Source organism: Pinus tabuliformis, chromosome X (genome assembly GCF_031772625.1).
Source record: "Pinus tabuliformis cultivar Carrire ecotype Pingquan chromosome X, CPIR1, whole genome shotgun sequence".
Lineage (NCBI taxonomy): Eukaryota > Viridiplantae > Streptophyta > Pinopsida > Pinales > Pinaceae > Pinus > Pinus tabuliformis.
This window is the reverse complement of record NC_142308.1, coordinates 1,143,787,064-1,143,802,104: the sequence shown is the minus strand read 5'-3', so window position 1 is coordinate 1,143,802,104 and position 15,041 is coordinate 1,143,787,064. Positions and strand designations below refer to the sequence as shown.

The following is a 15,041-nucleotide window of genomic DNA, read 5'->3' as shown; positions in this document are numbered from 1 at the left end:
GTGAAGATGCATTAGACATTCTACAAATTGTAAGTGATTTATTCTATTTGTTGCTAAAATATTAGCCAAGGGAAGGGAGGGTAGGTATGTGTATGTTTAATACATCACTTTGTATATGGTAGGTATGTGTATGTTTAATACATTGCTTGGTATATTTGTTATTTGAACTCGTGCTTTATTCATGATCTCATATATAATATTACTTTGCGCAGTGAGTGACTACAATTGTAATTTTTTGAAGGGTCGAGTTGAGAAAATAGGCAATGTAGATGCCACCCAAAGGATGGGTGAGTCATGTTGGTTTCCAACAAAATAGTGTTATTATTATTATTTGTTTACTTTAAGTTTTTTCCTTCTAGCATGGTTCTCAGGTAGTAGGCTAGGTATGTGTATGTTTAATACATTGCTTTGTATATTTGTTATTTAAACTCGTGCTTTATTCATGATCTCATATAGAATATTACTTTGTGAATTGAGTGACTACAATTGTAGTGTCTCGGAGGGTCGAGTTGAGAAGATAGGCAATGTAAATGCCACCCAAAGGATGGGTGAATCATGTTGGTTTCCAACAAAATAGTGTTATTATTATTTGTTTACATGAAGTTTTTTCCTTCTAGCATGGTTCTTGGGTAGTACCACTCAGTTAGTGGTTTGACATATACATCAAATGGAATGTTTAGACTTATGTGCTTTTTTGCTCCACATCACACGCACACCCCTACACAATGTGCACTAGAGATGAGGATGTTGTTTTCCCACGTCACTAGAGAATGTAGGTTAGGGTCTAAGAATCTATGACACAACCAACTCAATGCCACAACAAACTACTTTGCACAATGGAATAAATACAACAAAAAATCAACATGTACATAAATAGACAACTTATCATTTTTCAACAACCCAACTTCGTTATATTAACAAAAATTCGTTATATTAACAAACTGTAGTACATTGTTTAGAGCTCTGGTACCAGGGATCATGGCCCTCATACAATCACTAATACTAGAAATACAAACTAGGGTTCAGTGTCAATGCTTCAACCAATCTACCCTGAACAAGACAACACTTGACCTACTTGTTGATGTGTTGATTTGGGGTAGCATCATATGTGATCTAGCCTTGAAAATTGGTGGAGAGGCTAAAGCACATGAGATCTCCAAGACCCAGAAATGGTTTGGGTAGTATCTAACAAGTTTGGGAGATATTAAAATAATTAATATTTTTAATGGAGCCCCTAAGTCTAAACTTATGGAAAATAAAATATTAATGTGAATTAATATAAAACTGAGTTAAAATGGTCCAAAAGTCATGTATCAAGTCAGATTTAATCTTAGTCGTTGAATTGTCAACGAGAAAAGCATAAGAAGAGGCTTGAGGGTCAGTTGGAGGACACACCGAGTTGATCAAGAATTCGATTTTCTGGGGCATCGCTTGCTAAGGAAATCAAAGGAGTGATTAGAGTTGCAGCTGAGGGGCAGTGAATGCAGCAGCAGAGAGGCAGAGATAGTACCGGGAGCATCAGTGCAGAAGCCGGGAGAACATTAGCGATCAGCACAGAAGCCAAGAGAGGGTTGACGCAGAGCCAGCTAGAGGCCACGCAGAAGTAGCTAGAATCCACCCAGAGGCAGCAAGGAGCTGCGTAGAGCCTGAGGAGGGCTACGTGGGAGACATAAAGGCGCCAGGGGCTGACGTAGAGCCCCGAGAGGTTGACGCTGGGCCAAATACGCTGATGTTGGGCTGACGCTGGGCCAGAAAGGCTAACGTAGACCCTAGAAACTGACGTTGGGAGATTTCGTGGGGCAAATTGGGGCTGATATCTGTCTCCGACTGAGAGGTGCTACTGTCGAGGGCATTCTCTGTTGGGTGAGCCATCTCTAGCACCCAGATTGTATTCTGAAACTGCCTAATAATAAAACCCTCAAATAGCTGCACCGGTTTTCCTGCATTAGGTTTTTCCGAGGACATTAGTCCAAAAATAACGGTGTCACTTGTGTGCTTGCTTTTCCTTCAGTTGATGATCTGTATGTGTTGAGACTGTACTTGTATTTATTTTTAGTATTTACATGGTAAATAACTTGTTAATTAATGGAACAAGTAGTAAGAAATAAATCAGAAAGTTGTGGAAGGATTTTTAACAGTTAGACTTAGAAATTCCAACATGGTATCGGAGCATGGTTGCAGATCACAGGATAACTGAGGGCATCAGCCGAGCAAAGCAGCAGCAACAGAAACAGATGTCTCGAGTGACAGAAGTTGTTCCTAGCAGAAAAGCAGCGAGGCAGGGGTGACGCAGTGCTTGTGTCATCAGCTTGAGCCGGGAAAAGGATCAACGCAATGGCAGAAAGGAGCTGACCTGACCTACGTAGTGCCCGGTCATCTTTCTCAGTAAGGATTGACGCCCGTGGCCAAGAGGTGTAGATTTTGATGGTGCCGAGATTGCGCAGAGCTTAAAGGCTCTAACCTTCAGTTTGCTAGGGGATAAGACGATGTGGGTAAGTTGCGGAGTGAAGCTAGTGGGTACTGTGGTCAGAACAGTACCTAACAGGGCAAGACCAAGGAGGAGGGAGTCGCTGTCGAGGATTTCTAGCCAAGAAATCCGGATCAGTGGTGCAACTGCACTAATGATCAAAGTAGGGGCATCTCGACATTGACAAAGGGGTTTCCAAGAGGGAAATCGAGGCTCAAAGGGAGTGACATCGAGAACTTCCAGGAGGGAAGTAGAGAGACTCAGAGGAGTTAAAAGAGGAGCAGCGAAATGGCAGCGAATGGGGTAAGAGATGAGGACAGACTAGACATAGCCTCAAACTTCGTAGTTTGAAAGGCCAGGATCTTGTCCGTTCTAGACAGGAATTGTCTCAAGCACTTCACCTTGAACACGATAGTGATCCCAGTTGACCCGGCTAAGAATGAAAAGTACGAGGAAGCAATGGCGAGGGCCAAGAGCATCAATCCTCGACGGGGTCAAGGAACATGTAGTACCACATATTGCCGAAAAGGACACGACAAATGCGATGTGGGAGGCCCTGATGAAATTGTATTCCATGCAGAGGAAGATGCTACTAGAAAATCAGTTGCGGTCATACCAGATGAAGAAGGGAGAATAGATTGACACCTTCCTCGGTCAATTGAAGGAGATCCGGGATCAACTGACTTCCATAGGGGCCACGCCAGATGAGGAGATGATGGTGAGGACCGAATTGAATGTAGTCTTAAAGGATTGGGAGGTATTTGTCCAGAGCATATTGGGCAAGTCGACCCTTTCAAATTGGGTGGAACTGTGGGCGGCTCTTCATCAAGAAGAGATCAAAAGGCTACCCAAGGCAGGAAGCACTGTGGGGAACTGGGTAGCAGAGAAAGAAGTGGAGACAGATGATGACTGTGCCATGAGTGCTCATGCGCCACTTGAAAGGAAGTGGGGAGACATCGAGCTATAGTCAGACGAACTACAGGCGATGAGGGGCAGGACCCTCGAGGTACACAACCTCTTGGATAATACCTTGCTAGGGGAGCCCCAAAGAGGAGTAGTAGGACTGGTGGATGTTGGTAGAGACCGATGCAGATGGAGCAATAGAGGGAGCTACAATGCAGGTGTCCCAAGACAACATGAGGCAACAGTGCGAGATGCACAGAGTTGTTGCAGTGGCATAGAGGTCAGAGAGGGAGCACTTGTCAGTGACAGAGGGAGCTTCAACATCAGAGTATTTCTAGCCTGACGGAGATGTTAGCATTGGGAGGTCAGTTACTTACTTCTCAGTAACTAAGTTGCAATGCAGCAGTTAACAGTGGCAGTGTTATGGGCAGCATGATGCAGCATGATGAGAGGGGTTGAAGGGTAGATGCAATAGTGGTAGTGGTAGGGCCATGGGCAGCAGCACAGATGCAGAGGGAGTTGTCGTACAGATGCAGCAGTGCAGTAGCAGGGCCCTGGGTAGCAGTACATGATGCAGCAGTGTAGAGAATGTTGGGCAGCAGGGCTAGCATCAGCGCAGGGACCGATGCCAGATGATCAGGGTGATGCTTAGTGAGGAGTATTACTAGAGCACAGTCCTCGCTAAGAGGGAGTGTTGATTTGGGGTAGCATCAGATGTGCTCTAGCCTTGAAAATTGGTGGCGAGGCTAAAGCAAATGAGATCTCCATGACCCAGAAATGGTTTGGGCAGAATCTAATCAATTTGGGAGATATTAAAATAATTAATATTTTTAATGGAATCCCTAAGTTTAGACTTAGGGAAAACAAAATATTAATGGGAATTAATATAAAACTGAGTTAGAATGGTCCAAAAGTCATGGATCAAGCCAGATCTAATCTTAGTCGTTAATTAGGGACTTAATGTCGGTCGTTGAATTGCCAACGAGAAAAGTATAAGAAGAGACTTGAGGGTCAGTTGGAGGACACACCGAGTTGATCAAGAATTTGATTTTTTGGGGTAGGGTTTGCTGAGGAAATCGAAAGAGTTGCAGTTGAGGGGTAGTGAATGCAATAGCAAAGAGGCAGAGATAGTATTGGTAGCATCAGCATAAAAGCCGGGAGAGGGGGTATGCAGAGCCAGCTAGAGGCCACGCCGAAGCAACCAGAGGCCATGCAGAGGCAGCCAGGAGCTGTGCAAAGCCTGAGGAGGGCCAGCGTGGGAGACGTAGAGGCCACAGACGCTGACGTTAGGCCAGAGAGGCTGATGCTGGGAGATTTCGTGGAGCAGATTAGGGCTGATATTTGTCTCCCACTGAGAGGTACTACTGCCGAGGGCATTCTCTGTTGGGTGAGCCATGTTTGGCACCCAGATTGTATTTTGAAACTGCTTAATAATAAAACCCTCAGATCGCTGCACTGGTTTTCCCGCATTAGGTTTTTCTGGGGACATTAGTCCAAAAATAACAGTGTCACATGTGTGCTTGTTTTTCCTTCAGTTGATGATCTGTATGTGTTGAGATTGTACTTGTATTTATTTTCAGTATTTACATGGTAAATAACTTGTTAATTAACGAAACAAGTAGGAAGAAATAAATCAGAAAGTACATGAAGGATTTCTAACAGTTACACTTAGAAATTCCAACATGATCTAGTGCTCCACAACCCTTTCAGTCCATGTGTCATGAACACATATGTCGGTCCTTTGGCTCCCAAACTACAACACCAATCTGCCTCTATCAATGAATCCCGCTTGTTTAGGTCTCTGAACACGTCCACCAATTGCCCTCTAGTTGATCATTAGTCCATCAATGAATCAACACATAGGGTCTTCTTGTGAGTTGTTCACAAATTTGTTTGTGAATAACTCCGAGATTACCCATTGTTGCTCCTCAGCTCATTGGGACTTCTTCCCACTATTGCCTTCTTGTGTTGCTCCAATGTAGACAATCTTAGGGCATGGAGGGTTGCCCACTATGATTGTCTATAGTCCTTTTCCGAAGATTAACTTAGGGATGATTCATAAGCCTACTTGGCTACCCTTATTTCTCCGAGAAACAAACCCTTAGGCTTCTCAAAGTTTGTCTTTCTTATAGTAGCCAAATCCCTTGTCAAATTGATCTAGGGCTGCAAGGACACCTTCTTCTACCCTCCACACTGTCCTTTAGATGCCCCTCCAACTTTGTCCAAACTAGGACAACCATCCACTAAAAAACAACATCAAAACACAAGGACAAACATACCTTGTTCTGCAACCTCCCCCTGCTCCCCTTGACCTCTGTTTCAGTGCAATTTTTGAGCTCTAGTGAGGGCAGACGTCAACCCTAAATTCCGATACAAAACTTGTGTTTTCCCTCACTTCAGGGCTCTTCTAACTACGTTGTCCCCTGTTGTCATTGTGGCCTAGGTTAGGCATCCTACTAGGTCTCTTTGCCCTCCCCAAAAGATTTGTCGTTCACGTGCAATCAATCCAAAGAACTTGCAGCATGAAATATAGAGAAAAACCTCCTCAAACGTGCACAAAATTTGCCCAAAATTACCCTCTTAGTCCTCGGCCTGTTGCCTATTAATATCATCCTGAAAACAGTCTCAAGAAGACACAAAAATGCTCCTTCTCCACTTCACTTGAACTCCTAATCTGCAGCTATTTTAGAGGTATATTCTTTGATGTTTTGCTCCTTGGATGTGTGGAATGAGGTCTCTCCTCTCACATATTTATATCTTTCTCTTAGGGTGACATTTATCCCTTCAAGAAGGGACTCTTTAACGAAGGCCGACTTGATCTTTAAAACAATTCAGCCACCCAAAACATATAAACATTCTTTTTCCACAGTGACAAAGGCTCTTCGTGTGCTTGAAGCAACCCATTGCCCCTTTAAGGGTGCTCTATCATGTCCAAGTGCCAAGTCATCAAATCTCTTCATGGATTCACACCCACAACTTTGGGTGCAAAGCCCTAAGCTTATCCAACAAAAATCAACTAAACAATATCCATGAGATGAACCTAACCATGCTCATACTCAAAACCCGAATTCAGAAGCCTATAATGAATTTTCATTCTCTGCGATCAATTGCCGAACACTGCAGTCAATGAGCGAAAACTTCAGATAACTGAAAAACCAAACACTAACTTTCGGTCGCATGGAGGACATGTTGTGCAAGCGACTAAAATGCTTCAGTCACACAGATGAGTCGGCCAGCGAGTGACTGCAACTGAGATCTCTTTGTGACATGCCTGCGACTGAGGCCCAAAACCCTAAAATAGTGATGCCAGCTCCGGACCCTGCAATTTCACTTTTGTGCGAACCCATTCCTCTGTAGATCTGCCTCAAATCTTTCCGAACCAAAAACAAGAAAGAGAATAGAAGAACATCTCATGATAATGTTCAAATGAGGTTGAGGTCACTTGTATTTATAGCTGACCTGATCAAATATGCACATGTGGGCTTACAATTTGAAAATACATTTTCCCTTGTCCAAATTTGATGATCTTTAGGTCAATTTTTGTCCTCTCAAAAAGAGGAATTCAATACAATCATTATCTCCAAATGAGTTGTGCAAAGTAGAATTTGGCGCTAGTTGCCATTTTTAACAGTTTGTTGGTGGGACGCGGCCCTTTATTCATGTAAAATCAAAGGAAAATTTGTAATATAAACTAGCACGATAGAAAGGAAAGAGAAAAGAGCTAAAAGTAAGATTAGCAAATACATGTTGATATAAAGTCATCCCTTATCAAAGTTAAAGATGCTTGTAAATATTTCGTTGAGTGTGATACATGGAAAACATCTTGGATGAAGGCCATCATCTATCTTTCGTTTAGTGTGATACATGGAAAACATCCTGTATGAAGGCCATCATCTTTCACAGTGACCATGATCGTCCAAACTGGTCAATTTATTTCTTGTGTCTTGTTATGAGTGCTCAGATGCCTAGAGGAATTCAATGCAATCATTATCTCCTAGTTGTCAATTTTAATAGATTGTTGGTGGGACGCAACCCTTTATTCATGTAACATCAAAGGAAATTTGGAATCATTATCTCCAAATGAGTTATCCAAAGTGGAATTTGGCCCTAGTTGTCAATTTTAATAGATTGTTGGTGGGACGCAGCCCTTTATTCATGTAAAATCAAAAGAATTTTCTAATATAGACTAGCAAGATAAAAAGGAAAGAGAAAAGAGCTAAAGGTAAGATTAGCAAATACATGTTGATATAGGGTCCATCCCCTTATCAAAGTTAAAGATGCTTGAAGATATTTCGTTGAGTGCGAACATGGAAAACATCTTGGATGAAGGCCATCATCCTTCAAGTTGGCCATGATCGTCCAAACTGGTCAATTTATTTCTTGTGTCTTGTTATGAGTGCTTAGATACCCTAAGGAATATATGATCGAAGAAAATTAACAAGGTCAATTTATTTCTTGTGTCTTGTTATGAGTGCTTAGATGCCCTAAGAAAGCAATTAAGTTTGATCATGTAGCATTGAAGGCCCATCATCCCTACCTCCCAAATCCCCACATAATTGCATGTGGGGATGATAGGATCATCAAGGTAATCTGCTTTATCATGTGTCCATACTCATTCTAATAGTTGTCATTTACTTTTACATGAACATTAAAAAAAAAAGGATAAAATAAAATTGTAGTTGTCGTTTACTTGTATATGAAAATTAAAAAAAAAGAAGAAAAAAAAAGGAAAAATAAAATTGTTTGTGCTTGTAGATGTGGATAATAGTTGTCGTTTACTTGTATATGAAAATTTAAAAAAAGAAAAAGAAAAAGAAAATTGTTTGTGCTTGTAGATGTGGGATACAGTAATTGGTCGAAAACAATACACATTTGAAGGTCGTGAAGGCCCTGTATATTCATTTTGTCCTCACTAGTAAGAAAATATTCAGGTACTTCGTTCCTTGAGCCCTGAACAATTTATGTGCATTGTGGTTGAGTAATATTAAATTCTTGTTGTTTTCGAGTTTGCATATTCTATTTTTTTTTATGTTTGGCTTCCTATGAATTTTTGGCCATGTGAAAAATACTTTATTGCACTAAAGATAGACGGATTATGATTCTTTGTTAGTATGCATTGTATTTTTTCTATATCGATTGATGGAAAGATCAAAGCCTGGTTGTATGATCTTGCAGGGCCTCTGGTGCACTACAATGACTTGTAGCCTCTTGTGCACTACAATGACTTATAGCGCTGATGGAAGAAGGTAAAATGTCAACTTGGAATGATGTTTAGTTTGTAAAGTGTCTTCATGTGGATTTGAGTGTTACTTTATCCAATTTTCTATATTTGATCTGTCAAGACTATGCCCTTTCCACATGAATGTTACTTTCTCCAATTTTCTATATCGATTGATGGAAAGATCAAAGCCTGGTTGTATGATCTTGCAGGGCCTCTGGTGCACTACAATGACTTATGGTGCACTACAATGACTTATAGCGCTGATGGAAGAAGGTAAAATGTCAACTTGGAATGATGTTTAGTTTGTAAAGTGTCTTCATGTGGATTTGAGTGTTACTTGCTCCAATTTTCTATATTTGCTCTGTCAAGACTGTGCCCTTTCCACATGAATGTTACTTTCTCCAATTTTCTATGTTTGCTCTTTCAAGACTATGCCTTTTCTGAAGTATATAATCATCTGTGTTTTATTAAGCGCTTCTCTTGTGGAGCATGTAAAGATGGTGATTCATACCTGGTTGAGTGGAATGAAAGTGAGGGAAAAATCAAGCAGACATATTGTGGTTTTAGGAAGCGTTCCTTAAGTGTTGTGCAATTTGATGCAACTAGGAATAGGTTCTTGGCAGCTGGTGACGAATTTCAAATAAATTCTGGGACATGGATAACACCAATATCCTTCCCAACGGTATAGAACGTTCAGGGAGACTTACACCTGCATTGTCAATGACCAATTTTGTAAGTGCTTTCCCCTAGAATTATTTCTTTAGAATCTAGCATATTTGTCCAGCCACATTCAATTTAGTTTGTCTTATCATTTTCTAAACTTTCACTCCAAAGTCCAGATATTGTTGCTTTCAAGTATTATTCTTTAGAATCTAGCATATTTGTCCAGCTAGATTCAATTTAGTTTGTCTTATCATTTTCTAAACTTACACTCCAGAGTCCAGATATTGTTGCTTTGAAGTTTCCCTATAGCATAGGATTTTGTTTTTTCCCCCTTTAAAACAATATCTGACACTCGAGACATGTGTGCACAGTAGTATAGATAGCAATCTGACCCCAAAGGTTAAACCAAGGCTTCTCGATGAGGTTACAGACAAGCAAGAACTGGAAATTGACTGAATCAATGATTCGGGTCAGTGTAGTACTCTCAGGTTGCATGCGAGTGAGGTATGCAATCATCCTTCTATTACAGAAACACTAAATTCTGTCGATATTGATCGATCCAAACTAGTGATGCACTATTTTTTGCAGGTAGTAAGAGTGATATACACCAATTCCGGTGTTGCTGTTTTAGTACTACCATCCAATGCTCTCGCGGAGTGACCGAATCCTGGAAAGGTGGGGTTCTTTAGTAGTTGTTATTTGCTTCTTTTTTATTTTAGCTTGTTTTATTTATTTGTTTGTTATACTTTTGGATACATAATTTGCAGCTGTTTTTTTATGTAGTAATGATTCCACCACAGATGTGGCAGCCAGTTAGTGGGATTATTATGAATAATGACATTGTTGACACAAATTTAGAAGAAGCCGCTGCTTGTATAGCTTTGTCTAAGAATGATTTTTATATGATGTCTGCTTCTGGTGAACTGGTGGCAAGGTCTCCTTATTCAATATGATGGCATTTAAGGTAACAGAGCCTTTTACCTAAAGACTAGTTTCATTTTAATGATTCCGATTATATATATATATATATATATAATTTATTGTTACATTGGTCTGGTTAGGGGTTTATTCTGGTCTTCACCTTCCTCTTTCAAATTATGTGGGTAATTGTGGGTAGTGGTGTTCAGTTCAGGATCATCACTGTAGAAGGTTCTTGCCTAATGCTCCTCATTATAGCCTAAGAATTCAAAGGCTCCCAATTTATCTAAATCACTGGTTTCATGGCAAGCTAATTAAGGGTTTATTCTCTAATCTCACCTTCAACTTTCAAATTATGGGAGAAATGGTGTTCAGTTTAGGATCACTCTAGAAGGCTCTTGCCTAACGTTCCTCACTATAGGCTAAGAATTCAAAGGCTCCCAATTTATCTAGATCACTGATTTCATGGCATGCTAATTAGTGATTCCATGATGTTCACTTTAAAAAATACATAAATTTACCGAGTAGAAATGTTCATGTACTCACAACCACGTCTTTTGGCAGTTACGTCCTTGGGGCATAGATGGGTGAGACAAGTGGAAGTTAAAAATTCTACCAGTACAGCCAGGAAGATCATCACCACCAGTCGAGGATACAAATCGAGGATACAAAGTACAGTTTCATAATAATTAAATTCACTTGTTTGTTGTGCATGAGAACCAGCTCACTGTATATAATGCTTCCAAGTTGGAACGCTTGCGGTATGTAAGTACTTGTAAGCAGTCTTGAATTCAAACATAGACAGTCATATAATGTCACCTACCTTCTGTATCTGATTGGATGACTTTGTTACATGGTTGCATTGCAGTAGTCTCCTCATGAAGTACTTGTAAGCAGTCTTGAATTCAAACATAGACAGTCATATAATGTCACCTACCTTATGTATCTGATTGGATGACCTTGTTACATGGTTGCATCGCAGTAGTCTCCTCATGATTCCCTATCTACTCCTTTTTCAAGTGCCAAGTGCTATACACTCATGTAACAGCGCCCTAATTTATGCGAGCTTCTGTGATGGTGCAATTGGAGTGTTTGATGCACAAAGCTCGATGTCTCACTGTCGCACTGCACCTTCTGCATATTTAGGTGCATATTTACCAACGGGAATGAACAGGTAAATGAGCTCTTTCATTCTGTCATGGTTGATACATCTATTTTTAAGATTTGGCTTTTGACAAGCGCATACTGTCATTTAATTTATTGTTCATATTACAATTTAATTTATTGTTTGGGTTATTTATGCAGCAGTAATCCCTATCCCCTGGTCGTTGCATCACATCCATCCGAACCGAATCAATTTGCTCTTGGAATGACAGATGGAGTTCATGTTATTGAGCCTTCGGAGTAAGAAGGGAAATGGGGTGTTGGATCTCCCACAGATAACGGAACTCTCGGATCAAATCCAACATCTCTTGGAATGACAGATGGAGTTCATGTTATTGAGCCTTCGGAGTAAGAAGGGAAATGGGGTGTTGGATCTCCCACAGATAATGGAACTCTCGGATCAAATCCAACATCAAGTCACCAAGGTTCGGAACCATCGTCAAGGTAGTTCAATGGGAACATAAGAACAAGTGTCTACCGACTCTTTATTTACAAGAATACCATGAATAATGGTAGCGTATTGTAAGTGAAATGCTTCGCTTGTGTTCCAGTTTTCGAGGCATTCTACCAGGATTGTAATTTTCACCAGATATTGTTCAGCACCATAGATGAGATCAAGCAACTGTGCAATCCTGGTCACTATATTTTTCTAAGTCGTATAAAAATTGAAAGTCTGCCATTGGAGCGTAATTCATGAATATTCTTTCCGAGGGTTCCTCAGTTTCCATTTCTTTGTACCACGAGTATTTTCATATGTTCATGGGCATTCAGACAAATTTTGGTGACGAAACTTTGTGAGACTGGGGAATATTATATTTATTAACCCAGTCAGCATTTTTGGGTTGAATGCTATTGGAGCTCAGATTCAAGTAATTCAATTGAGAAATGGGGTGTTGGACCTCCCCCAGATAATGGAAGTTTTGGAGGCATTCTACCAGGATTGTAATTTTCACCAGATATTGTTTAGTACTATAGATGAGATCAAGCAACTGTGCAATCCTGGTCACTATATTTTTCTAAGTCGTATAAAAATTGAAAGTCTGCCATTGGAGCGTAATTCATGAATATTCTTTCCTAGGGTTCCTCAGTTTCCATTTTCTTTGTACCACGAGTATTTTCATATGTTCATGGGCATTCAGACAAATTCTGATGCCGAAAGTTTGTCAGACTCGGGAATATTGTATTTATTAACCCAGTCAGCATTTTTGGGTTGAATACTATTGGAGCTCAGATTCAAGTAATTCAATTGAGAAATGGGGTGTTGGACCTCCCCCAGATAATGGAACTGTCGGATCAAATCCAACATCAAGTCACCAAGGTTCGGAACCATCGTTAAGGTAGTTCAATGGGAACATAAGAACAAGTGTCTACCGACTCTTTATTTACAAGAATACCATGAATAATGGTAGAGTATTGTGAGTGAAATGCTTCACTTGTTTTCGAGGCATTCCATGAGGAATGTAATTTTCACCAGATATTGTTCAGTACTATAGATGAGATTAGGCAACTGTGCAATCCTGGTCACTATATTTTTCTAAGTCGTGTAAAAATTGAAAGTGTGTCATTTGAGTGCAATTCATGAATATTCTTTTCGAGGGTTTCTCAGTGTCTATATTTGAAACCTAACCTTTCTTTGTACCACGAGTATTTTCATATGTTCATGTGCATTCAGACAAATCTGGTTTATGCCGAAACTTTTTCAGAGTCGGGAATATTATATTTATTAACTCGGTCAGCATTTTTGGGTTGAATACTATTGGAGCTCAGATTCAAGTAATTCAATTGAGAAAAAATGCCCATTGTTTGAACAGTGATATAGATATCTATGCAAAGGTTGATAACTATTGTTTAAACATTGATACGGATATCTATGGAAAGCAAGAATCTTTCAGTTGATGGCTATTGTTTAAATATTGATACATATATCTAACCTTTCTTTCTACCACGAATATTTTCATATGTTCATGTGCATTCAGACAAATCTGGTTTATGCCGAAACTTCGTCAGACTCGGGAATATTATATTTATTAACTCAGACAGCATTTTTGGGTTGAATACTATTGGAGCTCAGATTCAAGTAATTCAATTTTTCTCATTCAAGTAATTCAATTGAGAAAAAATGCCTAATGTTTAAACAGTGATACAGATATCTATGGAAAGGTTGATAACTATTGTTTAAACATTGATATGGATATCTATGGAAAGCAAGAATCTTTCAGTTGATGGCTATTGTTTAAATATTGATATATATATCTAACCTTTCTTTGTACCACGAATATTTTCATATGTTCATGTGCATTCAGACAAATCTGGTTTATGCCGAAACTTTGTCAGACTCGGGAATATCATATTTAGTAACTCAGTCAGCATGTTTGGGTTGAATACTATTGGAACTCAGATTCAGTAATTCAATTGAGAAAAAATGCCTATTGTTTAAACAGTGATACAGATATCTAAACAGTGATACAGATATCCATGGAAAGGTTGATGACTATTGTTTAAACATTGATACAGATATCTATGGAAAGCAAGAAAGCAAGAATCTTGCAGTTGATGGCTATTGTTTAAACATTGATACATATATCTACTGTTCATATTTTTCCATTGCCGCGGCCTTTGTGTTTTGTTTTTATGGACTTCTGTTAAAAAACATATTGATAGTGATACAGATATTTATTGCTCATATTTTTCCATTGCCGCAGCCTTTGTGTTTTGTTTTTATGGACTTTTGTAAAAAAAAACAAGAATCTTGCAGTTGATGGCTATTGTTTAAACATTGATACATATATCTACTGTTCATATTTTTCCATTGCTGCGGCCTTTGTGTTTTGTTTTTATGGACTTCTGTTAAAAAACATATTGATACAGATATTTATTGCTCATATTTTTCCATTGCCGCAACCTTTGTGTTTTGTTTTTATGGACTTTTGTAAAAAAAACATATTGATACAGATATTTATTGCTCATATATTTCCATTGCCGCAGCCTTTGTGTTTTGCTTTTGATGGAATTCTAATAAAAAAAAAAAAAAAAAACCAACACTTGCAATAAAAACCTATTGATATAGATATTTACCAAAAGCAATTGATGGAATACTGCTCATATTTTTTATTTCTGCCTTAAAGGCTTTGTTTATACCATTGGTAGTTGCAATTTACAAGACTTGCATGCTTATAGCACTTTCAACTATCTTTGAATGCATGAAATCTGTGACTATGCATGAAATCTGTAACTATCTCTGAATGCATGAAAGTTTATAACTATATGCATGAAATCTGTAACTATCTCTGAATGCATGAAAGTTTATACCATTGGTAGTTGCAATTTACAAGACTTGCATGCTTATAGCGCTTTCAACTATCTCTGAATGCATGAAATCTGTAGCTATCTCTGAATGCATGAATTCTAGTTGCTTAGGATTTTCTGAATGCATGAAATCTGTAACTATCTCTGAATGCATGAATTCTAGTTGCCTAGGATTCTCTGAATGCATGAAATCTGTAACTATCTCTGAATGCATGAAATCTGTATCTGTAACTATCTCTGAATGCATGAATTCTAGTTGCTTAGGATTCTCTGAATGCATGAAATGTGTAACTATCTCTGAATGCATGAATTGAATGCATGAAATGTGTAACTATCTCTGAATGCATGAATTCTAGTTGCTTAGGCTTCGTTTATACCATTGGTAGTTGCAATTTACAA

The 15,041-nt window shown here is 39.2% G+C and overlaps 1 protein-coding gene across 6 annotated transcripts; it reads left to right on the top strand.

The window, feature by feature from the left end:
• Positions 1–212: 212 nt before the first annotated feature.
• LOC149143912 (protein TOPLESS-RELATED PROTEIN 2-like) lies at positions 213–13,142 on the top strand. 6 transcript variants are annotated; one of them, XR_016264808.1, is made up of 10 exons: positions 213–287; positions 8,546–8,616; positions 8,801–8,864; positions 9,064–9,323; positions 9,626–9,758; positions 9,843–9,929; positions 10,038–10,218; positions 10,737–10,937; positions 11,041–11,346; positions 11,478–13,142. XR_016264808.1 is itself a non-coding variant. In XM_089449542.1 (10 exons), exons 8-10 carry the CDS (start codon positions 10,885–10,887, stop codon positions 11,578–11,580), a joined length of 348 nt encoding a protein of 115 aa, XP_089305668.1. In that variant the 5' UTR covers positions 213–287; positions 8,546–8,616; positions 8,801–8,864; positions 9,089–9,323; positions 9,626–9,758; positions 9,843–9,929; positions 10,038–10,218; positions 10,737–10,884; the 3' UTR covers positions 11,581–13,141. The 6 variants fall into 6 exon arrangements, 5 of the variants coding, with proteins under 5 accessions (XP_089305668.1, XP_089305669.1, XP_089305666.1 ...); XM_089449542.1 differs by having other exon boundaries at positions 9,089–9,323; positions 11,155–11,346; positions 11,478–13,141; XM_089449543.1 differs by having other exon boundaries at positions 10,055–10,218; positions 11,155–11,346; positions 11,478–13,141.
• Positions 13,143–15,041: the final 1,899 nt, after the last annotated feature.